The sequence below is a fragment of the Uloborus diversus genome, chromosome 1, assembly GCF_026930045.1.
Source record: "Uloborus diversus isolate 005 chromosome 1, Udiv.v.3.1, whole genome shotgun sequence".
In the NCBI taxonomy this organism is placed as follows: domain Eukaryota; kingdom Metazoa; phylum Arthropoda; class Arachnida; order Araneae; family Uloboridae; genus Uloborus; species Uloborus diversus.
In genome coordinates, this window is record NC_072731.1 from 201,434,906 (window position 1) to 201,461,065 (window position 26,160).

At 33.3% G+C, this 26,160-nt stretch overlaps 1 protein-coding gene across 1 annotated transcript in view; it reads left to right on the forward strand.

Annotated features, from left to right (window-relative positions):
• Window positions 1–26,160, forward strand: part of LOC129218160 (F-box/LRR-repeat protein 4-like) — a 47,303-nt gene that overhangs the window by 4,089 nt on the left and 17,054 nt on the right. Inside the window, exons 3-7 of the mRNA XM_054852378.1 lie at window positions 1,672–1,777; window positions 3,743–3,838; window positions 19,909–20,152; window positions 21,892–21,962; window positions 24,294–24,363. Of these exons, the coding sequence (XP_054708353.1) occupies window positions 1,672–1,777; window positions 3,743–3,838; window positions 19,909–20,152; window positions 21,892–21,962; window positions 24,294–24,363 (587 nt within the window). The remainder of the gene's footprint in view (window positions 1–1,671; window positions 1,778–3,742; window positions 3,839–19,908; window positions 20,153–21,891; window positions 21,963–24,293; window positions 24,364–26,160) is intronic.

Sequence of the window (26,160 nt, forward strand, 5' to 3'; positions counted from 1 at the left end):
CAACTGGAGTCGGCTGAAATCTTTCTGGCACTTCTCACCGAAGCGAAGCTCCAAAGCAGATGTGAGGGTGGCGCAATCCAGGCGCTGACTGTCCAGAAGGGTCTGAAGAATGTCCGCTGCGTCACCTCTCAGGGATGCTGCAAGATGACAAGTCTTGGTAACAGAGTCCCATCCATTTGCTTCGGAAACTATCAGGAACTGGGTCTTGTACACTTGACACGAGGATTTGCCGTTAAATGTGGCGAGCTTAATTGACGGTCGTGCAGCTGAAGGTAGAAAATCACCAGCACCGCTTCCAGAGACCGCCAATTTCCTTTCCATATCTTTAAAGATCTCTTCTTTAAGTAGATGAAATTTTCTATCTCCTTCTTCAAATTTATTTTCTACCGCATTGAATCGGCTTTCAACGGTATCAAATTTTTCTTCAATAGCATCAACTCGATGCTCTATGTCATTAAATTTATTTTCCATCACAGTCTTTACCGAAATAAGGTCATTTTTAATTTCTTCTTGGTTAGACGTTAAGTCCTTTTTCAGCACCGTTAAATCACTTTTTAATTGGTCTTGATTTGCCAACATACTTGCAATCAGATCACTTTTTAATTGGTCTTGATTAGCCGCCAAACTTTCAGTCAAGTCACTTTTCACAGCCTTAATTGCTTTCAGAAGTTGTTTTAATTGGTCATTCATTGCGTGAGTAATCACCATAAAAAAAATGAAGTCTAAATTCAAACAGTCTTTATGAAAAAAATGTCCAAAGTCACACTTACTCCAAGAAAGTCATGAAGAAGCCCCACGTTGGGCGCCAAAATTGTAACGGATCCGGTGCGACTTCCAACTTTCTTCAAATGAAGACACAGTTCTTTAGAACACACAGGAAATTTATTTACATTATGTACAGGAAAGATTGTCAACAACTGCTAAGTTAATCATCAGCAATTAAGCAAATATCACTCAACACCGTAAACTCAACGGTTACACACGTATTTACTTCCAAATATGCAAAAATACAGCTCAAATGGCTTCACAAAACAGAGCAATAAACGCTCTCCAGCGTTCTGCTGCAACGATTCACAAGCAAAAACTAACTCGAAACTGACTCATTCACAAGACGCCCGGCGCTTTATACCGAGCGAAGAAATCTCTAGAAAATCCTACCAAGTTCTACGCATTTCGATATCTTCTTTTTATTCATTCACGAATCTTATCAATGAAAAATAGGGGCACCATATACTTCAATCGAATGTATAGGGGCTGTATGTTCATTACAGGAAACTATTTACAGGTTACGTTACTACAATAATTTTAGATGACATATAATTTAATAAACGCCAAATTTAGCTAGATTACGACAAATTAATCACAAAAACAACTAATATTTACAGAATTTGTAACAATACACTTATGACCCTTACCCTCCTTCCGATAAAGACCCCTCCAAATTCAGGTGGTGCTGGAACCACCATTGATAGTTATGTCCCTGGTACTGAAGGAGTTAAACTGTGCTAACGTGGAACAGCTTTCACTCTTAAACATTGAATTTTAATTTTAGAATGTGAGGAAATGAACTGTCTCAGCATCAGACTTTTTGAAAGTTTGAAATTTGAAATCAAGGAAATTTTATAATTATTTGTGTATAATGGTTTTTAAAGAATCAAATCACTTTTTCAGAATTTCTTGTAGAGAAAAAAGTTTCGCCTATCTTCATGCGGGTATATGAAGTTTACAATCCTGGAGCCATTGTAAAAATATTGTGCTACTGCTATGAAACTCAAAAGTAAGTTGAAATATTATCAATACCAAAAGAAATATGAGAAAAATATTAGTTATTATTTCTGACAATTTTTCCCATGGTTTTTTTTCTTCAACAATCATTCATAATTTTTTGTCATCACTTAGTCTGCTAAATGTTTATATAGGTGGGGAAATCTATTTTGAATAGTTGCTATATCATATAAGATGGTTACTTCTTAAGGAAATAAGTCATTAAAAAAAAACTCTCCTCCCACCGTTAGGGGTTTGATCTTGCAACCTTTGCATTATTAGCATGACGCTCTAACAACCAAATTGTGAATTGTCTCTTTGTTTTTCACCAGAAGTGGTGAAGAATATTTTTAAAATGACATCTTACATTTGAGGCAGTGAGAAGCAAAGGGATGTAAGTGGCAAAATTAAAAATTTAGAGATAACCAGTACAAATAGTAGGGGAACCTCTCCTCTGTCTTGGGGCCAGAGATAGTACTATTAGTCCTGGTAGGTGCTGCTGTATAGCATGATTTAGAAAAAAAATTCAACGAAAGCCTACCTAGAATGTTATCTTTAAACGTATTTTACCCAAAACTTAAAATATCCATTTACATCCCTTTGCTTCTCACTGCCTCATTTGATGTTTTATTCATAAGTAAGGCATTCATAGTGAGTATGGAGGGAGTTACAGTGTACTAAAAAACATCTTTGGGAAAAATATACATGATTAAAAAAATGTATTGATGTTTGTATCAGGATTCATTGATTTAAATTAAGGGATTTAAAAAAAAGTCGTTGAATTAAATCATTTAAAAAAAATCAACTTAGAAGTTTCAGACTGTGTTGTTCTAAATATAAAGTATATTTCATTTAAAAACTCAACTTTGAATGGCAAAGCTACATAGTCTTCTTTGTGTGCGACAATGAACACTTTAGAACTAAGTATTTTTTCAGAATCTTGTCATAATACTGTTAATTCAAGAATAAACTAATGAACAAAGGAAAAATTGCAACAAAAGAACAGCTCAGTCTAAAGATTTTGTTTTGAGTTAAATGAGAGCCAATTAAGTTTACTACATCAGCATTATTATCAATTTTCGTATAAAATAAGAGTTTTGACGATATTTGGTTGGAAAAGAGATAAAAGCATAAAAATTTTGTCTTTTCGAAAGAATTACCAACCTTTAAAGAGTGATATCTCAAAAACTATTAATTATACAGCATGCCAGTTGAACTTAAGTTGTTGCAAATTTAATGTACTTGAAAATTGCAAATAATAATTAGTGTAAAAAATGCATAGTTTAGTGGTTAAAATGCGAATTCTGATAAAAGGCCAAAAATTTCAGTTTTTTACATGTTCAGCAGTGACCACAGGTTTTTCCAAACTGCAAACTTGGATTCAAGCTACCCTAACTGATCCAAACAACATATTAAAAAATCAGAACGGCGTCACGTTTTGTGATTTTACTAGGCTAAGTATGATAATGAAAAGTATTAAATAATTGTTCAATAATCAGTATCCTTTGTTTGAACCACGCACGAACTTTACGTCTTAAAACAGAGTATTCAGTGTTATTCAAAAAGTATTCTATAGCTCTACATATATATACAGCACAGGGATCTCCAACCTTTTTTACCCAAGGGCCACATTGTAAATTTTTTTAGACAAGGCTGCCAAAAATACAACATTTCAGTTCAGATAGTTCAGTTAGCTCTAGCTTCCACATGTGTCCATGACTTTTTTAAACTAAGAACTCAGTGTTTTTTTAATATTTTTGGGGCTTAGTTTTATTAAAACATGATTAAAAGGAAACATGATATCAAAATTAAAAATATTTTTTCAGTTAGCAAGCTGCCCGCGGTCCACACAAAATCTGTTTGCGATCTGGTTGCGAGGCCCCTGCTTTAGAATATAAGTCTCTGAATATTTAAATTTTTTATCATTATTTATTCCTTTTTTAAAAAATGTATCTTAATTAGAGCATTGTTTCTATAGGTGGACTGTTTTATGGCAAGGAGCTCCTCAGATTCAAAATCCTAGCAAATCTAATTGTTTCAGTATTGAAATTGAAAGCATTGATTTTTTAACAGAGTAAGAGTATTGTTTTTGTTCTTTGAATTTTTCCCTGCTTTGGTTAACTATTTTATAAAATATTCATTTCTTCAAACTAGTTTTCCTCTGGCCAAATTAATTATCATCTAGTGGTCAATGAGATAATATAGTCATTGATAATATCATATAAAATGCTATATCTATGAAATAAATAGAGGAATGAGTGTAAAATTTTTTTTACAGATTTTAACAATCAGGAATATAAGTTCTGAATTCAAAATTTTAGTATTGGCAATACTGTATTTAGTGCATAATGTTTTTATATATTTTTTAAATATTTTTTTGGCTTGTGAAATATTTTAAGATCTTAATACCCTTTGGGGGAAGGGGGGGGGTAAGATCTATTGTACCAAATTAAAACATAAGTGAAATCAGATGAATAAAAAATATCCCTGTTCTGTGTCTTGTCATTGTCTTGAAAAGAATTTAAATTTCCTAAGAAATATAATATTTTTACTCTTTCAGTAATTTTAATTTTTTCTCAAATTCTTATTTACCTTCAATTTTTTGAGAGACAAGAAAAGTGATATGCCCAAATGATATTGAGGAACTTGTGTATATGTGTGTGCCAGTATATATATATATATATATATATATATATATATATATATATATATATATATATATATATATATATATATATATATATATATATATATATACAGGGGCGGACTGGCTGACTTTGGCCCAGTCGGCAAAAAAATATTTTGGCCCACCTCTATAAATTTGAAAAGTTAAATTAATAGTGCTGGATCTTGATTCTTCTGAGGCCGAGCAAAGACATTAAACTACCACTAATTCCTAATTTCCTTTAAGTTTCTAAATCAAGTTTTAAAGTTCTAAAAAAATGAAAATCATGAAATGTAAAATAAAGCTAACATTGACACATTTTTTATGTGCCTTGAAAGAAGGTTATTAATGGTTACAAGTCTTATAATTAAATAAAAACAAAAAACCCGACTACGTAAAAAACTAAAAAGAATAATGTATAAGACTTGTAGTTCATTATTGTTAAAGTTCATTGTTGAATTGTATTTTTTTATTCACTTTAACAACATGATCACACGCAAGAGGGCAGCACCAGCTGGCATTACTTATATTCAACGAAAGTTTTTCCGAGCCTGTTACATAATGACGTCAAATGCAAAGGCGTGGTAAACGTCAAGTTTAAATCCCAGGATTATGATTCGTCAAAAGTGATAGCGTCCTTTGCCATTTTGCAATCTTGTTTTTCGTGATTTATCTTGCTCTGTAGTGTGTGCTCTTCAAGCGGCGATGATGTGTGGAGGCGAGTTTGTTGGCGGGCTATTTTTGCCCTTTAGCAAAAAACGTAAAAAAAAATTGTATCTTTTATCATCGTAAATTCGTAAAAGATTCGAAACAAAGTGTATAGTGTGATCATCGTAAATATTTAACCTAGAATTCATCTGTCAATTTTTTTTCATAAAACGCCATCAACGAGAAACGACGAAATGTCTCCTTTTGAACTGACCGCCACCAAAATGTATTGAATGAGTCTGTAAATAATCTCAGACTAATTAGTAATCTCACCGTCCCAGAGAAACGACGAAATGTCTTCCCTTGGAACTGACTGCCACAGCAAAATATATTGGATGAGCCTGTGAAGACTTGCAGACCAAATTGAGAATTAACCATCCCTGAGAAATACGTTGGTTCTACCAGCAAGTCTTACGTTGGGATCGTCGCATCCCTTCGTATTTTTTTTTATATAAATTCATCTCTACATTGGTGGAACTGCTTATCGGTCAATATGTGCTCACTGATATCTAAATTCATCTCCACATTGGCGGAACTGCTTATCGGTCGATATGTGCTTACTGAGGTTTAAATTCATCATCTACGTTGGTGGAATTGCTTATCGGTCAAAAATGTGTTTACTAATGTCTTAAATCCATATCTACATTGGTGGAACTGTTTATCGGTCAATATATATTTACTGATGGTAATTGATTGGTATTCTATGAAATGATATTTAATCTCGAATTTTAAGAATTTATCCTTCGTTAAATTGTGTTTTTAAATGAAGATTGATAATTATCAATTTATGGTATCTTATTGTTTTTTTTATATTTAAAATAAATGGCTTGTTACACATTTATCAATCATTTTGTAGTCACCTTCACAACGCAAATGATATTAATATGAAGTTAAATGGTAAACAAATGAAATATTCAAGTTTAATAGTTGATTTAAAATTTTATACATTATGCCTCACCAATGTTAACCAGAGTTTTTACATTTTTATAAGTTTTTACATTTATATGGTGCCGTGTGTGCCGAACAGGGGTTATTGATTTTCAATGAAATTTTGGGGACCACTCTGGATTGCATTATATAATTTATTGCATTTTATGATTTTTATTATTATGTTGAATATTTATGTGTCATTTTTTTCATGAATGCATATATATTTTTTTTGAGTTGCATATATATATTTTGAATAAGTACTAAAATTTATATCATGGCAAATTCATTGTTACCCCTTATCCCAACATTTTCTGGAGAAAACTCCGAGAATGTGCATGCATTTCTGGATAACATTTGTGAAATTGCTGAACTCGAAAAATGGTCAGCTGCAAAGAAAATAATAATATTAAAATTGAGATTACGAGACAAAGCACAGGAATTTATTTCCGAAATCTTAAAAAGAAATGCCAATGCTACATTTTCCGAGCTTTCTCAAGAGTTAAAGAGAAAATATTCTTACACAATTTCCTTTGAATCTGCTCAAAAGGATTTCTGGGGTATATCACAAAAGCAGGGGCAATCCGTAACGGATTTAAGTGAATGTGTTGTTAAAGCCGCTGATAGATTTTTAAACCCAAATAACAACGCAGAGAAGGATCTTTTGGATTTAGTGGATAAATCAAAATTTTCCAAATTTATTGATGCTCTAAGGCCCGACATCAGAATTGAGGTTCAGAAGCAGGGTCCCAACACTTTCAAACAGGCACTTAAAATTGCGAAGCATGTTGAAAATGCCCTTAACAGTTCTGGGAATTTCTGTAACCCCCAACTGGAAATTAATGTTTTGTTACAAAGCCAGGAGGAAACTAATCGAAAAATTTCCATTTTGACAGAATCTGTTAACAATTTAAAAAGTTCAAAGGGGATAAATGAGAATGCTGCAACTTTTAATTATGATGTAAATTCTCTTCAGGTGAATAGACCAAATAATTTTCAAGATAAAAATTTTAATCAGGGTCCATCAACTTCACAAAATCAAACCAATTTTGAAAATGTTCAATGTCATATTTGCGGCCGTAATCACTGGACCACTAAATGTTGGTACTTTCCAGGTAATTCCAGGGGTCACAATCAAAACAATTTTTCCCAAAGGAACCGCTCAGGCTATAGAGGTTATCACAACCGGCAGAGAGCTAGGAATTTCAGGCCATACAATAAAGGAAATGCAAATAGAGGAAATTTAAACTAGAAGGGGGTATTCGAGGTTATGCTAGCCATCAGAATTCGGAACCCCATAATCATGTCAAAGTGACTGAAGGATGGCAGGATCCAAACTTTAAAGGAAAAAAAAATTTTTCAAATGAGATCAATGATATTTTTTATAGAGATGATGTGAAAATTGTGCAGGAGATGGGAACCTTACAAAAATTTGATACTCACAATCAAAATGATAATGAATTACAGAATTTTACTAATAAGGTACTAATGTCTTGCACCAACTCTGATAATGCATTACCTGTCATTGAAATTACGTTTAAGGATTTTAAATGCTATGCACTCATGGACACTGGTGCGAACATCTCAATCTGTCAAGGTTCTGTTTTAGAAAAGATTAAAGAGATCTCAAAATTAAACTATGTATCAAGGGGTGTGAAAATTAAAACCGTGAATAACGAAAGTATAAGTTGTAGGTCAGCGGTAGATTTAAAATTCAAAATTCAGGGAAAATGGTTTTCAAATCTTTTTTTCACCACAAATTTTTCTTGGAATACTAATTATCAATTTATTTTGGGATATGATTTTTTCCAACGTAACAAAATTATTCTCGACACTGTAAATAAGAGAATAATCACTGACAAAACTAAATTAGACTTCGTTATTATTTCGCCTAATGAGCAAATTAAGCAGGCTAATGCTATTACTGCAACCAATGATACCATTAGTAATGATGTTCAGGAACTTTCAACTAATTATTTCAAAGTGAAATCTGCCCTTAATGTTAAAATTTCTCCTAATTCTTTTGAAATCGTAAAAATGTGTATTCCTAAGGAACTTAGAGATTCCAACCTATTGCTTTTTTCACCTGGCAAGATTCAGGATAAATGTAACATCAATTTTTCTCTACATTCTGCCAAAAATGCTGAGGGAATGTACATCATCGTTGACAACAATTCGGACACTGAATTTATCATTCAAAAAAATCAATGCTTAGGTACTGTTCAGGAAATTTCTGAAGATGATTTTGAACAACCTTCTGATTCTCAAACCGCTCATGTAAACAATTTAACAATGCAGGAAATTAAGGAGTTAAGAAAGAAAGAACTTTCTCCCAATGATTTTTGCTTAGATCACCTTAATGACAATGACAAAAATAAAATGACAAAATTGTTAATGGACAACTATGAAGTTTTTTCAAAAAATTATTTAACACTTGGTTCTACGGATTTTATAGTACCTGAATTTAAACTTTTTCACGACTTTCCTCTATCAACTAAACCATACCCTTTACCTCGAATAGCTAAGCAATTTGCTGAAAAGGAGATTAATAAGCTTTTAGAGGCCGAAATTATTGAACATTCCACTAGTAGTTATTCTTTCCCTTGCATTTTTGTAAAAAAACCATCAAAATCAAATGATCCCAATGCAAAACCAAATTTCAGAATGGTAGTTGACTATCGCCTTTTAAACGCTATTACTGAACCATTCAAAATTTGTTTACCAAAAATTTCAGAGATAGTGCAGAATATTTCTGGTAGAAATCTATATTGTGTGCTTGATTTAAAATCTGCTTTTTTCCAAATTTTATTAAGAACCGAGGATAGGGAAAAGTTGGCCTTTTGCTCTGAATTGGGGAATTTTCAGCCTAAACGACTTCCTTTTGGTGCTAGAAATAGTGGAAGCTACTTTTGTGCTCTTTTATCACATTGTTTAAAGGGATTAAAAGGACCTAACTTACAATGGTTCCTTGATGATATTGTTCTGGCAGCTGATGACATATCCCAGTTGTTAAATCTTCTACAACAGGTTTTTGATAGACTGAAACTTTTTAACCTGACTCTTGACCCATCTAAACTTCAGCTGTGTAAATCTTCAATAACCTATTTAGGATTCAACATTGACCATAATGGCTATTCTCCTTCTGAGAATAACATAAATAAGGTAAATAAATTTCCCATTCCAAAAGACACCAAAGAAGTACAAGCATTCTTAGGCATGACTAATTACTTCCGACATCTTGTGTTTGAGTATGCTGAAATTGTTGCTCCTATTGTTAATTTGACTAAAAAGAACACACCATTCCTATGGTCAAACGAGTGTCAGGATGCTTTTGAAAAATTACAGGATGCCATTTTAAACAAGCCAACACTAAAAAATTTTGTAAAGGATGCTCCTTTATTTTTGGTTACTGATGCTAGCAAAATTGCCATTTCAGCTATACTTATGCAAAAAATCAACAATCAATTTTTTCCAATTGAATTTTTTTCTAAGCAATTGTCACCTTCTGAATCAAAATATTCTTCTGTGAGGCGGGAATTTTTCGCTATTTATTCTTCTATTAAACATTTTAGGGAAATTTTATATGGAGTCAAATTTACTCTTTTTTGTGATGCAAAAGCCTTGACGGAATTCTTACACATGGAAAAACAACCTGACGTGGTATGCAGATGGATTTTATTTTTAAGTGACTTTTCATACGACCCACAATTTATCCCTGGGGCAAAAAATCCAAGCGATTTCTTAAGCCGCGTATATGAGGAAAATCAAATGACAGTTAATAACATTAATCTTTTCCAACCAAAACATAACTTGTCGAAGGACATTATTTTCCAGGAACAGCAGAAGGATAGGGAAATTTTAGAAATTATTGAAAGATTGCAAAACAATGATAAAAATACTTTGGAAACATTTTGTTTAGATGATGACAAAATTTTACTTAAGATTGTTGAGGTAAAGAAGCAGAATAAAATTCAAAAATTTAAAAGGATTTATGTTCCAACTACTTTAAGAAATGCTGCTATTGAAAATGCCCACACTCCACATTTTGCAGCTCAGAAGACATATAATTTTTTGCAGAAGTTATATTTTTTTCCATCCATGTTTACTGCTGTTAAAAAATTTTGTCGTGCTTGTCCCAAATGTCTGGCTAATAAGAACAAGCGTAATAACACTGTACCAAAATTCATTCCTAAGAAGGATTTAAGCCCTGGATCATTTTTATCTTGTGATTTGGTAGGTAAATTATGTAGGTCGGTTGATAACAAATTTTTTATTTTTACAATTGTAGACAATTATTCCAGATTTTTAGAAACTTTCTGTTTATCAAATATTTCGTCTACTAGTATAATTAAATGCCTGAACACATACTTTTCATCTTATGGAGTGCCTAAGGTAATTTTGACTGATAATGGTCCCAATTTAATTTCTGATGAGATTGAACAATTTTTCAAGGGATTAAACATTGAGCATAGGAAATCTTCAATTTACTATCCCCGTGGGAACTCCACAATTGAAAGAACCCATCGAGTTTTAAAGGAATCTGTTGCATCATTATCCGAAAATACATATGAATGGTCTCAAAAACTTCAGATTTTTAAATTACATTATAACGCCAGTAAACATGGTGTCACTGGTTTTTCTCCTGCTGAACTATTTTTGGGTAGAAACATCAATGTTCCAATGCAAATATTTTCTGATCTTGAATTAGTATCTCATTATGATGCATATGTTAAGGAAATGGATAAATGTGCAAATGAAAATAAAAAAGCCGTGGCAGAAAATGAAGAAAAATATTTTAAACAACACGCAACCCAACTAAAGGGTAGAAAAATTCACAAATTTCAAATTAATGATAGGGTATTCATTCGGGTTTTGAACAAACCGGGTGCCTTGATGCCTAAATATAAAGGGCCATTTACCATTGAAAGAATTTTTAGAAATGACAATTATTTGGTAAAGCCGCAGGATACAAATGATAAAAGCATTAAATTACATGTTAGTAAAATTTTTCCTGCTGAGTAGGGGATTTTTTTTTTGTTTTGTCTCTTCATTTATTATTGTAATATACATTTGTATTGTTTCTGCAAAAGATCTATATGATCACTCTAATAATTAATATCAGATTAGCTACCTGATATACAATTGCAATAATGGTTGGTCATTGTCTAAAATTAGCTACTTTGGAGAATGTTTTAACTAACAATTGCAATATTCGTTGTGATTTATCATGGAAATTTTATTGAACATACAATTGTTACAATTTGAAGGTCGAACAGTTTTTCAGTTTAACTATGTTGTCAAATATATTAAGAACAACAATTTTTTTTTCGATTCAATTTTTTTTTGGAAAATTCTTTAATGCTAATACAGAGTGGTTTTCACTTCCATTGAAATTTTTGGTGACTTGCCATTTTTGTTTTTGAATGTCATGTATTTTTGAAATGTTTACACATTACCACAAACATTTGCTCTCCCCATCTTCGTCTTTTTCCTATAGGGGGGGGGGGAATGTTAAAGTTCATTGTTGAATTGTATTTTTTTATTCACTTTAACAACATGATCACACGCAAGAGGGCAGCACCAGCTGGCATTACTTATATTCAACGAAAGTTTTTCCGAGCCTGTTACATAATGACGTCAAATGCAAAGGCGTGGTAAACGTCAAGTTTAAATCCCAGGATTATGATTCGTCAAAAGTGATAGCGTCCTTTGCCATTTTGCAATCTTGTTTTTCGTGATTTATCTTGCTCTGTAGTGTGTGCTCTTCAAGCGGCGATGATGTGTGGAGGCGAGTTTGTTGGCGGGCTATTTTTGCCCTTTAGCAAAAAACGTAAAAAAAATTGTATCTTTTATCATCGTAAATTCGTAAAAGATTCGAAACAAAGTGTATAGTGTGATCATCGTAAATATTTAACCTAGAATTCATCTGTCAATTGTTTTTCATAAAACGCCATCAACGAGAAACGACGAAATGTCTCCTTTTGAACTGACCGCCACCAAAATGTATTGAATGAGTCTGTAAATAATCTCAGACTAATTAGTAATCTCACCGTCCCAGAGAAACGACGAAATGTCTTCCCTTGGAACTGACTGCCACAGCAAAATATATTGGATGAGCCTGTGAAGACTTGCAGACCAAATTGAGAATTAACCATCCCTGAGAAATACGTTGGTTCTACCAGCAAGTCTTACGTTGGGATCGTCGCATCCCTTCGTATTTTTTTTTATATAAATTCATCTCTACATTGGTGGAACTGCTTATCGGTCAATATGTGCTCACTGATATCTAAATTCATCTCCACATTGGCGGAACTGCTTATCGGTCGATATGTGCTTACTGAGGTTTAAATTCATCATCTACGTTGGTGGAATTGCTTATCGGTCAAAAATGTGTTTACTAATGTCTTAAATCCATATCTACATTGGTGGAACTGTTTATCGGTCAATATATATTTACTGATGGTAATTGATTGGTATTCTATGAAATGATATTTAATCTCGAATTTTAAGAATTTATCCTTCGTTAAATTGTGTTTTTAAATGAAGATTGATAATTATCAATTTATGGTATCTTATTGTTTTTTTTATATTTAAAATAAATGGCTTGTTACACATTTATCAATCATTTTGTAGTCACCTTCACAACGCAAATGATATTAATATGAAGTTAAATGGTAAACAAATGAAATATTCAAGTTTAATAGTTGATTTAAAATTTTATACATTATGCCTCACCAATGTTAACCAGAGTTTTTACATCTTTATTAAGTATTTTACAATTATGTTATTAAGTACTACTGAATAACTACACCATTGAAATAGTTTTATAATCCTAGATAAGACAAATCATAAATTCAAAAGCAGAATAGAAGGATCAACAGTCGGGGCCCATTCCTTTCTAAATCAAGGAACCTCGAAAAATTTGAATGGGCCCCGACTGTTGATCCTTCTACTATTGGATATTTCAACGGTGTAGTTATTCAGTAGTACTTAATAACATAATGAACAACTGGTCTTATACATAATTCTTTTTAGTTTTTTTGGTTTTTACGCAGTCAGGTTTTTTGTTTTTATTTAATAATTTTTTATTTTATACTTTTTAGTTAATTTTCATTGACTTAGGTATAAGATGGTACATTTCATAATCTTGCCATTTCATTGAGAGAGTTTGTTTGTATCATGAGGTTTATTAAGTAACTTGCGGTGGTCTAAATGTTGGGGAGAATTACTAATCTAATAATATCTCCCCAATGTTTCTTTGATACTAGCAGAGTGAGTTCGGAAATAAGAACTTGACAAACTATTTCTAACTTTCATGAAGTTTATTTAAACGATAATGTAAATAGTTAAAAACACGCTGTAAATGATAAAAATAAATACTAACAACATAATCTCTCTACATGCTACTTCTGCATGAGATAACTAACAGTGCAACGCAAACTGCATGACTATTGACTAAAAACTTTGATGAAGTAGACCCATTGGGAAATAAGCTAAGTCCAGCTAATAATTTCTAATAAAGGGCAAACGGCACGAACAAGCAAGTTCGAATGCCGAACGAGCGACCGCCTACCACGACGAGAGATGATCAAAGAGAGAGAGAACTAAAGCCGCGAGCAGTTTAAATATCCCCCCGGATCATTAGCATATCCGAGTCACGTGAACGGACACATCACTGCTATCGTTAAGCACACGTGCCATCAGATTCCTTCTAGAAGTATCTATGACGTCATCCACAACGGAGTTCCCGCCAAGGGTGAACGAAAGTGAAACAAACATTCGGTCGATTCGACCAATGTGAATGAGTGCTGATAAGATTCTTTTACCCCAGTCATGCAGAATGATTGGTAATACATTATAAGTAAGGAAAAACATTATTTTACTCTTGGTGTTGTGAGGTGATGAGATAGGATTATTTACTGTTGTTATTAACAGGCATTTATGCCTAACACTAAACTACTGATAATTAGTCCCTCTAGGGACCTAACTTTTCTTAAAGCTAGATGTGCTTGACCTTCGGCAAAAATGCGCAAACTTAAGTCAACCACAGCAAAGCTATATAAACAGTCTGTATAACTCATGATGATGCGAAATCGGAAACGTCGTCCGTCAAATCTTTCTCGCGAAACTAAAAAAGTCTGTCAAGAAAGTACACATCACGAAACTCAATCCCTTGAATCAAGGCAAAAACAAATGCAATATGTTAGAGATGAAAATCGAATTAGTAGACTTTTTTTCTTTTGGTGCTTATTGCACAGGTTTATTTTGATGAGGACTACAATCTGAGTGTCTTGCCTTCGTTAGGCATAATATATTTTTTATTACAGCACAGAATACATATAAAGAACACATGAAAGAATTTACATCAGAAAGAGGGGGAAGTACATCCGGAGCGAGGGTGTCATTACTCACCGCCTCATGTGGGAGAAGCAATCGCTTAGACCACTCGGCCATTGAGACCCCAATTAGTAGACTTAGTAAACAAAAAAATTCAGGCAGCGAAAACTACCTCCCTGTGTCGCATGCTACCTGCGTGCGACACAGTGTGCAACACCCAACGTGCGCCGATCCCGAACTGACAAAATACGGCAACTGGTTGTTGATATGGTGAATTCTGATTACTGTCATGTGTTTAGTGACATTCCCAAGGTTAAGAAATATCGATTGACATAAGAATTACCAAAATTGGCCAAGGCGTTTAGCCTGTAGAACGCCACATAGAAACACATACATACATAGACTGATAAATACATTACCCTCCTTTGCGTCGCGCACGCGCAGTTGTATAAAAAAGGCACGTCTTAAATCTTCAATACTGACAAGATTGGCGGGACACGAGGAAAGGGGAGAATCCCACTGAAATTTTTCGAAATTGGTAGATCTCTATAGGCCTAAGGAGAAAAGAATCGGGAGAAGAAGTTTCCTATGTTCTAGTTTCCTTCCTAGCGATATTTTCAAAATTGATGTTAAAAACTGCAATTTTACAATTTTTGGAAAAGTGAGAGGAGAGGGAAAAGCAGGGGTTCCCCCAAGATTTTGTTTTTCTTTCTTTCTTTCCTTCTTTTTTTTCAAAATTTAAGTCATTTTTAGTCTTAGAATATCGGGGGGCTCTTCCCGGAACTTCACCGAAATGCTATTTAGAAATACATTTTTATGCTACCCATGGTAAAATTAATGGATCAGGGAAGCATCGGGGACTCTATAATATGTTTGGAAACATTAAAAGGAAAAGGGACAGGTTTCCCTAGTATTTCCCCCAAGCATTTTTTTTGGAAAGCCCCGTGCCTTTCCGCTTTTAAGCTTACCTTTGACCCTTTCCACAGTTACCCTCCTTGCCCCTTAAAAGTTTCAACAAAACTTCACAAAAAGCAAAATTTTTTTCTAAAGGTAAAGATTCACACTGTGTCCTTGATTGATGAAGGTAAAGATTCATCCTGTCCTTGAAACTTCAATCCCTCCTTTCAATCACTTATTTACAAGAATCTGATTAGAATATATATGTTCTTAACATTGTTTTTAAAACTAAACATCAAAAAGCTTTTCAATACTTTAAAAATGATTACGATCGAAAACATTTGGACTTTGTAAGCACCTGATATACCAAAAAGTAAAAAAAGCACCTTGTTTATATGACTTCTATCAAAAAGTGTTCTTTTATCTGAAAACACACTTCCTTTTTTTTGGTCTGAGGGAAACAATAGTTCCCTCTGTGCAGTTTTTTTCTGAAACTGAAATCAATTTTAGGCCATAGTGCGGATAAAAGGATTATGGAGTTCTCTCACAGAAATTTAAAAAAGTAAAATTTTAAGCTATCTTTAGTGATTTTAAGGGAACGGTGAAGATTCGAAGACTTTGTATGTAAATTTTCGATATTCAAGTCTGTAAAACACTATTGAGGACTTTGATGCAACACCCAGGGAAGTCCAGACTCACTCATTTTTAGTAAGACCAAAAAATAACATCAGTGTCCAATAAAAAAAAAACTATTATCTGTCCCACATTATTTACTACAAAGGAGAGGTCTGGTCTTATATTTGTGTCCCGTTGTTGCACCAAAACCGAAAAATTTGGATTACCTGGTTCTTGCATCAAAGCCCTCAATTGTAGACCATTGTTGGTGACTTTAGAAGAAAGCCTTGATATTACTAAAAGTAGAGTCAGAAGCCTGTACTTCAAAGTTTTTTTGAATTTGACGTTCTAAAAACGCGACTTTAGGCTTCAATTTAGAAACGATAAAGGCACCATAATAAGGGGTGCGAGGTTTGGGCATCTCGAATCTTCAATATAAAATTTTTCTTGAATTTAAGTCATTTTTAAATCTTTTAGGGGGCCCTGAGGCAAGACTCAGGGGTGCTTTCTTGAGATTGAAAGACTTATTTAGACTGCTTTGAGTAATAATGGAAGCCAGTTTTGGTTTGTTATTGACATTCATTTTCCTTGTTTACCAATTCTATTTATAAAAATAACTTGATATTTGTTCTGGCCAGTGATATTCCTCTTAACATAAAATGTAACCTGTGGCCCGAGGTAAAAATAAAAAAGGTTGTGCACCACTGATGTATAGCATCAATCTCAGTTCTACAGAACTTTTCCCGTTTTACTTTGTACCCAATTTCGACTTGAATTTGAAGGGTAAGAACTTAAGCAATTTTTTTAGGAAAATTTGTTTGACAAATAAGGGTCAACTATTTCAGTTGGCCCCGTAAGCAGTTGGCCCAATCGGGGATCCCCGACTAGCCGACCTGGCCAGTCCGCCACTGTATATATATATATATATATATATATGTGTGTGTGTGTGTGTGAGAGAGTGTATGTATATATCTTATGTGTTCATCAGGATTCACACTAGGAAAAGAAAGTAAGTTGGAATTTCTCACCTTGAATAAAATTTTAGGTGGAATTTTTAAAAGTGAAGTGGAAGTATTTTTCCTTTTTTTTTTCAGTTAAGTTTATTGTTTGAACATTTTAGATAGTAGACACCTCCGGTGACCCAAAAGAGTGCCCAAGCAGCTGCAAAGTCAGTCTTCATACTATTACTCATTCTTTATAATATTTGTTTGTAGTATATTTGTGTTTTCTGAGTAAAGCGTGTTAATTCTAGTAGCTGCCATTTTGAATAGATTGATCAGGATTGGTTTAGGGTTTATACTGATGGATCAGCCACTCCTTCAGCTGGTAGAGCAGGTGCCGGTGCCTACTCCAAACATTTTAGTCTTTAGGAGCCTCTCGACACTTGGGCGGATCAGATCTATTGGAGAACCAGCTGAACAAAATATTGTTCTCTTTGTTGATTCTCAGGCTGCGATTCAGACCATTACTGATTACAATCTATATCCTTCAGAACTTGAGCTTGAGTCTAAAAAATCCATTGATTCTCTTTTGCGTTCCGGAAGAGAGGTTGTCTTCCAGTGGATCCCAGGCCATTGTGGCATCTATGGAAATGAACGAGCGGACATCTTGGCTAAAGAGGCTGCGTCCCTGCATCCACCTTCTCGCCCGGTTCCATTTAGAAACGCTAAGCGACTTCTCGCAAGCAAAATCCAACATGCTACAGTCTCTGCTCTGAGGAACAAAGCTGACGGAAAGCCCTGGGCTTGCCTTCTGGATGATGAACAGCGTACGCGCCTTTCTCTCCTTCCTAGAGCCCTGGGAGTTGCCTCTTTCCGAACCATTACTGGACATGACTATCTACAGGCCCATTTGCATAAAATCAACCTGGCAGATTCACCTCTCTGTGTGCTCTGTGAGGGGACTTCTCCAATGACAGGGGAGCATCTTTATAGATGCTCCTCTCTTCATGATATTCATAATTGTGATGATTTCCAGGCCCTAACACCCTTTGAAGCCACTTCATTGTTATACTGGACAGCAAGACGCCTTACGTTTGAAAGAACGATGGTGGGCGTAATTTAAAAAAAAAAAAAAAATGTTGAATTGAACATTTTTTATGCAGCAAAAACAAATATGTAACTCTAATTAATTACAAAAATACATTAGAAATGCATATTAGCAACTCATTAAGAAAACAAATAATGACAAACTGGGATCGAAAACTGCTATCGGCCAACATTATCGGCTGGAACAATAAATACTCCAGTGACCGAAAGCCATTGCCTATTACCATCGTGATGACAAAAACATTCGTCATCACAAAGCTGAAGCATAGTTAAAAAAAGACCGAATGAAATTTTTAAAAAGGTATGAAGAACTTAAAACAAATCCTAGTCTAAAGAACTTCACCTTTTGTCGAAAATTTGTTTAAAATTATTACAAATCCAAAAAAAAGCCAAGAAGCCAAACATTTTTTTTCCTTCAAGCTAGACAATTTTAAAGAAAGCCGATTTTCTGAAATTTAGCTTAAAAAGGCCAATCTGACAACCCTGCTTACTTCTTGTAATCTCTTCCATCCATGAAACTACTTGCTTGATTTCGAATCTGAAGAAAGCGCCAACAACGGTCTCTTATCTTTGGATAAGAGTCAAGACGTCACTTTGTTGTCATGGCAACACCCCTTCAGTTCTTCTTCTGTGTGGGGCAGTGTGTTTTTTCCTTCCTTTACCTGGGGATACGTTTTCCAGTGAAATCGCCGTTTTAGCGGCTAATAATTGTTTTATTAACTTATTTTCAGTGAAAGTCACGATAAGAAAAAACTTATAATTTAAACTTCCTGTCAATTATGAGCATACAAATGAGAAATGAAAATTATTTTTGGAGTGCCCAAACTCTGCTTGGTTTGCTTGCGTGGACCACAGTTCACAGTTAGATAATATTTTTTAAATTTATTTTCACAAAATATTTGCATTATATGCAGCACAAAATTTATTTCATGCACATAGCATTATCAAAAGAGAATGCTTCATTTGTTTGCTTGAACAAAGATGCATCTTATTCTTTTAATGGTATCAACAGATTTAAAAAAAAAAATCGACATCAAAATATTTTGCAATGTTTGTTGTTTGGCAAGATTCTTTTTCTGAATTGCATTATTTACGAAGTGGTAAACTAATGTACTGCTCTCACTTGTTCAAGAAAATGTATCAATGCCTCAAAAAAATAAAAAGATGATCTTATCGACAAAAGCATATTGGTGTAGCTTCAGCTCGATATGGGTTTGAAACTATGTTCTGTTTGGTGCAACTAGGAGCAGAAAATAAACTTACAGTTCCAAAGTTTATTTTCTGCTCCTAGTTGCACCAAACAGAACGTAGTGTCTTCCCAGTTTCGCCGACATTTCATTTACTTCCCTTCATCCTGATTTTCAATTTTAATCATACCTTTTGATACATTTAAGGGAGCAGTAAATTTGAAATGTCGGCGAAACTAGAGACAAACAATTTTTGGTAACTATTCGACCTCTGCCTGTAATGACCATTAACTTGAATCAATTGAGAGAAACTACATCAACGTGAGCGAAGCCGCGGGTAAAAGCTAGTAATAATAATAAATATATTCTCAATCTTTTTTTTTCCTTCATCTTTGTTGCTAAATTCTTAGATTCTTCTGTTCATTGATAATAATAAGATAGCAGTTAAAACTATCTTAAGCTATTCCATTTAAAAAAAATAAATTTATTCTCAATCTTTTTTTCCTGCATCATTGTTGCTAAATTCTTCGATTCTTCTGTTCATTGATAACAATAAGATGGCAGATGACACTGTCATAAGCTATTCCATTTAAACTGGTGTCTTCCTGTAACAAATATAAAAAAATTTAAATATCTGAGGGGAGAATTTTCGAGATCTTTTGAATCTATGTCCATTAATGGTGAACAGATCCCGCCCTAGTGTGAACCCTGGTATATATTTATGAGTATAAATTCATACTGAATTTTGATTTCATTGCAGTTATTACAGAATAGAATTTCATCATCGGCATTTAAATTATTATTTTGAAGTTGATGGTCTTATCTTATATGGAGAAGACAGATTTCCCAATCCTTTTACGAATCATAGTCTCCCTTCTACAAGTTATTTATGCTCCAAACCTCTTGTTAAGAAAGTGGTTGGTGATAATTTTTCAAATTGTACTGTGAGCTGTTTCAAGGCTAGTGAACAAGAGTATTCTGGTTTTGCTTTTGATTTATTACCAGTAAGTATTCTATTAAATATATCTCATAATATTACATTTGCACATTTAGTTATAAATGAGTTTATTCATTTAGTTATGTTGGCTACCATTTCCTTGATTTGCTTTTTAAGTTGAAGATTTTTAAATTAAAGTTGTAGACTAGCAATGGGGTTGTTTCCTTCAGTCAAAAGTAGTACTTTTTGTCACTGAAATTGATAGAATAAGCAAAAAACATAACATGGACTCAGAAAATACTTTCATTTTCCCAACAGTTATTTTTTAATTAATTTTTTAAAATGTCCGATTCTTCAAACAAGGGGTGGTCTTTATGACGTCACAAATGATGCACTATAGTGCATCTGTCTACCGCATTTCCACGTTATGATAATCAAGAAGTGAATTACAATTGCGCTCTATGCTTGCTATCAACCATATTGTTACCAATACACGTGATAAAGATGCAAATTAAATATTTTGGACCGTGAATGGCAACACTGAATGGTATTTCATCATTTGTGATGTCATCAGCAGAAGCATTAAACGATGAAAGAGCACCGATTTTAGTAATTTTTTTTAAATATTAAATTTAAAGAAATTATTTAAAAACTGGTCAGACTCTATGCATGCTCGTTCAGAAAAAAATACTTTTAAAATTTTGGAAACGACCCCATTATAAATAGTAGCCTAACTGGCTTAAGTCATGAAAAATGATAGGCATATTTTCCTTTTTAGTATCCACTTTTAGATAAGTATACATGAGTGCAAAAATGAGTAATACAGTGAAACTGCTCTGAGCAGCCACCCCCGGTTCCGCCAAAATGTTGCTGCATAGAGGGGGTGGCCGCTCGGAAAGGTTTTCATTATTGAACTTGAACTATTTTACTGATGATATAATTCAACACTTTAAAATGATTTTTTAAGAAAATAAATACTTTATTCCATGATTTCTCCTTTTTAGGAAATAAATGGTTCAATTTGTGTTTGTTTACAGTTTTATAGAAACTACTTTTTTTAATCAAATTTATTTTTAACTTGTCAAAGCAAATCCTGAATTGAATAATCAGCTATGGCTTTTGAAATAGCGATGATTTCAAATAGTCTTCAAAATTTGCTGTGTTAAAAACTTTGCTTGTGTTTAAAAGTCACATTTTTTTTTACAATCATTAATCAATGAATGAAAAAATTATCAAAATTAAAATGTTTTTCCTAAAGCTAAAATTATTGTATTCCATCTATGGAAAAATATCAGTCCTCATAAATTACTAAAGTAGCCAAGTGGAGAAACGATAGTTTACACCTACACTTGCCTATATCTCAAAATACCCCCCCCCCCCTCCACCATACGCACCAAAACCTGGCACCACAAAACCATATAGAGAACTCCTGGCAGTTCTTTTAACGAAAGGGTACAGGTGAAACAAAATGAAGTGAAAGAGTAGTCACCAGTGTATTTCAAATCCCAGACTGGCGACTACCCTGGCGCTTAGAGGGGTTTGAGTGGCCACTCATAAGGGTTGATTTAACATTGTTTATGAGTTTGAGCTCATTAGTGTTTGGTTAGCAACATGTAAATTCTTAAAAAAGCGTTGGTGAAAAAATTTTTTCCTGGATTTTAGGCTGTCCCAAATTCTGAATAAAATAATTCAAAAGTTCATACTTCCTAATTCTATTGTAAAAATACTTGTATTGAATGTATATGTGATACAAAATTTTAAGCATGCATATTTCCTGTATTTCAAAATAGTTTGTTTTATTTTTAGCATGAAATTTTGCACACAATACTCAGTTATTTGGATCTACAAAGCTTATGCTGTACTGCCAAAGTATCCAGGTATGTATTTGAAAATAATATGCAAATGTAGAAACATTTTTGTTTATATTTTTTAGTTTGCATTCAAGAAGTTAATCTCAAGTTTGTATAAGCTTCCAAAAAGTAATTATTTTTACTCTATTTACCTGGCTATTAATTAAAAATAATAATTGTTACAAAACACTTTTTTTTTTTCATTTCTAATAAGCTTTCCAAAGAATACATTAATGACAAGACTAAAGCTAAAACAAAACTTCAGAAACCAATATAGTTATAGCTATGGATATAAAAGATCTAGCCACTGAAACTTTTCTCCACCTTTCCTAGCCTCTTAACATAAAGCCCTAGGCTAGTCAATATAACTTTTTTCCACCTCACCCCACCTTTTAACAGGAAACCTCAAGCCTTGATTAGTATTGGTCAAAGTGTACCTGTTCTGAAAAGACAAATTTTAGAAATTAGTATTATGAAGGCACCTTAAGTATGTTTTGTATCTGAAAATCCATCATGTAGTCACGGTGGCCCCCTTTTGATTTGAAATGTACTGTCTGACCACGGATTGTATGGTGAGACAAACATCCGTTTTACAGCCGGAAACGGGCGAATTTATTATTTTTTAGCGATGTCAGCTTTTGCAGAAGCATAGTCTCATTCAAATGAGCGGACTATGCACATCAAATTTTTACTTTTCCTCCTCATTCAAATCGATTCGTCTTATCTGGACGTTTGAAAATTCCATACAATCCGTGGTTGGACAGTACTTGGGAACTTATGTTGATTTCTTGAGCACTGAAATAGTTTGCTACACAACTGTCTCATGATGGTATAAAATATTTATGATAAAATTGAAAAAATAAAAGAATGTTAAGGTTCTTTATCTTTATACATAAAGGGCTAATCTCTGTCCGGATGTATGGGGTAAACTTCAAAACTACTGGAGGGATTTTAACCATTTTTTCACCATAGATAGCTACATAATCGGGGAACAACTTAGGCTATAATTTATCACTAAAAAACTTAGTTTAAGAACGTCGTGATCGAAAACAGTAAATGTCATGTAATTTCCACATCAAATGATTAAAGATTAAACCCATTGTTTCGAAAATTCGTTGCCTAACAACAGCAATATTAAAAGTACTCATAATGTAAATTTTGAATCAAGGCCACTCTGGAGCAAGCATGACATTGCTTTCTTAGGAATTGCATCCTCATCTTTATACATAAAGGGCTAATCTCTGTCCGGATGTCCGGTGTAAAATTCAAAACTACTGGACGGATTTTAACCATTTTTTCACCATAGATAGATACATTATGAGGGAGCAACTTAGGCTGTAATTTATTCCTTAAAAACTTAGTTGTAAACGGTTATGGTGGAAAACAGTAAATTTCATATCATTTCCCCATTAAATAATTAAATTCGCAACTCCAATAAATTATAGGGGGCGCAGCAGCCACTGTCTAATGGCGGATGAAAAAAGGTGAAACAAACAAATGCGATAACTTATAACTTGCTTTGACGTTTAGGGAATGACAGTACTTTTTCATTGTATTTGTGCGAAGCTTTCTTTTTTATTCTTCTGAAATTACATTACACCACAAACTGCTTGAAGCCGGAAATTTACCCTAAAGAAAACTCGTGGAATGGAATGTTTTACCTTTTTCTTTAGTATTGGTAATCACCGCAAGGTAGCGTATTCGAGCTTTGAAGTTGCGAATATAAAACCCATTGTTACAAAAATTCGTTGCCAAACAACAGCAATAATAAAAGTAATCATAATGAAAATTTTGAATCAAGGCTTCTCCGGAGCAGACATAAGTTTAAAGTCGTTTAAACATTTGGAAACTCTACTTTTTGCATCCTTAAAGAAAAGTAGTAGAGAGCTTTTTTTTCTTTTGAGTGTGTACTATTTAATTAAATAAAGCGCACGGTTTTCTCAGTGATCTTTGTTTTTGTTATTTCATATTTTGGAAATTCTTCAAATTTTTATATGCTTAATTTTGTGCTTTCATTTCTAAATGAATATTCGTTCGTTCTTTATACTTATTGCTATTTTACTTTAATGGGTAAGGAAGAAGCTCAATTTTTAATCACGTCAAAGTGATATGTTTTGAGTTCTTTCAGTTAAAACAGAAAACAAAAGGAAGTAGCGATTGTTTCTTACATTTATTTCTGACCCAAGCAACGCCGGGTATTTTTGCTAGTCAATTCAATAAATGTATGCAATTCCTTGTATCATTTGAGAAGTGGGAGAACAGATATATCAATTAAATCCTGTATACTAAAATTGTTCGGATTGAAATCACATCAATGTCCATGTAAAGCATTGAAATAAGGTTGATTTTATATTTTAGAGTCTTCAGAGAAGTCTGTTATGATCCTGTGTTATACAGAGACTTGAACTTACAGTTGTATTGGCATCTGGTAAATTCTCTTATGTTTTTCTCATAATATAAACTTGCTATGTTCAAACTTTAAATAAAATGAAAACAAAAAAATGTTTTTCAAGAATATAAATACCTTTATGCTTTAATTGTGTAAACTTAATTTTTTTACTGGATTAATATTTTTTTTGCAAAAGAGGAGAAAGCAAAAAAAAAAAAAAAAAGAAGGAAAGAACTTTGAAATGATTTGGTTCAAATTCATTCTAAAAAGAAGTAAATATTAAAAAACTAGTTGAGTTAAAGCTTTTAACGCACTGGAGAATGTTCAAAGTTAATCTGAGATTTGGCAAAAAGCTTGACATCACTGAATATTCAGCGTTGCACATGGGAATGCATTGCTTAATTGGGAGTTATTAGCAGGGACATGCACAGGAATTGTGGGGCCCGTCACAAATGACTTTTATGCCCCCCCTCCATATTGTTTATCCCTATGTCCCTACATATATTTCATCCCTCATTTTTAAAGTTTTGGGCCCCCCTCATGCATGTCCCTGGTTATCAGCTATAATCGGTCACTTCACTGACATTCATAATTAGCCAAGTTTCACCTATTAATCTAAGTTGAAAATACTTTCAGTTTGCCCAGTAAACTATTAAATCTAGAAACTTTAAACAGGGTTCGTACGGGTCATGGAAATCCTGGAAAGTCATGGAAAAAAAATTAACACATTTCAGACCTGGAAAAGTCATGGAAAATCAATATTTTCGTTAAAGGTCATGGAAATTTATTTAAAGTCATTGAAAAATGTCCTGGGCAAAAAAAGAAGCAGTAGCTAAAAAAACATGAGAAATCTTGAATGATCTGACAGTATTGCATATTAAAACTGGAAAATTGAATGATCCTAAAAGCAAATCTGAATTTTCAAATCCCATTGCATCCACTTCTGTGGCAGCCGCCTGCCTTCTTCTGCAATGAGATTTTACTGTTTCGACATCACTAAATTTGAGTTTTCCATTATTTTCATCATTTCTTTATTTTATATTCTGTGGTAGCAATCTTGGACATTCTTAATTTCCCACGCCCACTCAAAAATCGCAATTCGATTGCATCCGAGCTCATTTCAACTACTTTTAAAACCTTTCGAATTTATCAGAGTTTATCTTAATTTGCTGAAGGTTTTAGTAAGTAATTAAACAGGTAATATAATACAGAAATAGGAGAATCCTATTATTTTAAAACAGTAGTGCCTAATATATGGCGAACGAAACTGCTGCCCTCTATCTCCCAATGCGTTTGTTTCAGTTTTCCCATGTTCTTTTTACTTGTCAGAAATTGGGAAATTTTTCTGGGTTTTCCAAAACCTTATCATTTATATGCATTTGAAAATATGTAAGTAAGTAAAATACATTTGAGTCAGAATATATTCACTACTGAACGATGTTTCATTATTATCTGGTTAAGAAAAATGAATTTACTGAAGACTGGCTTTGCTTTTAAGAACCAAAATGCTGTCAAGTTAGATAGATTATTAGATGCACTGTTGACACCCAAAGGCAATGTTTTTTGAAGCAAATTTGTTGAAAGTTAGTAATGACTCATTCAACTTTTGTCCCATTCATTATCATTTTGCTCCATTTATTAAATATTTATTAGACATTTCATCAGTATATTGCATTTGCTGTATTTTTACTTTACTTAAATTTATATGATGAAGAAGTATAAAAATAGCTTAGTTTTTGCTGTGTACACTGATATTTTTTCAATTACAAGTGCTTTGATGAGGTAGAAGCATTGACATAGAAGTTTTGAATGCTCATTTCCTAAAATTAGCGAGTT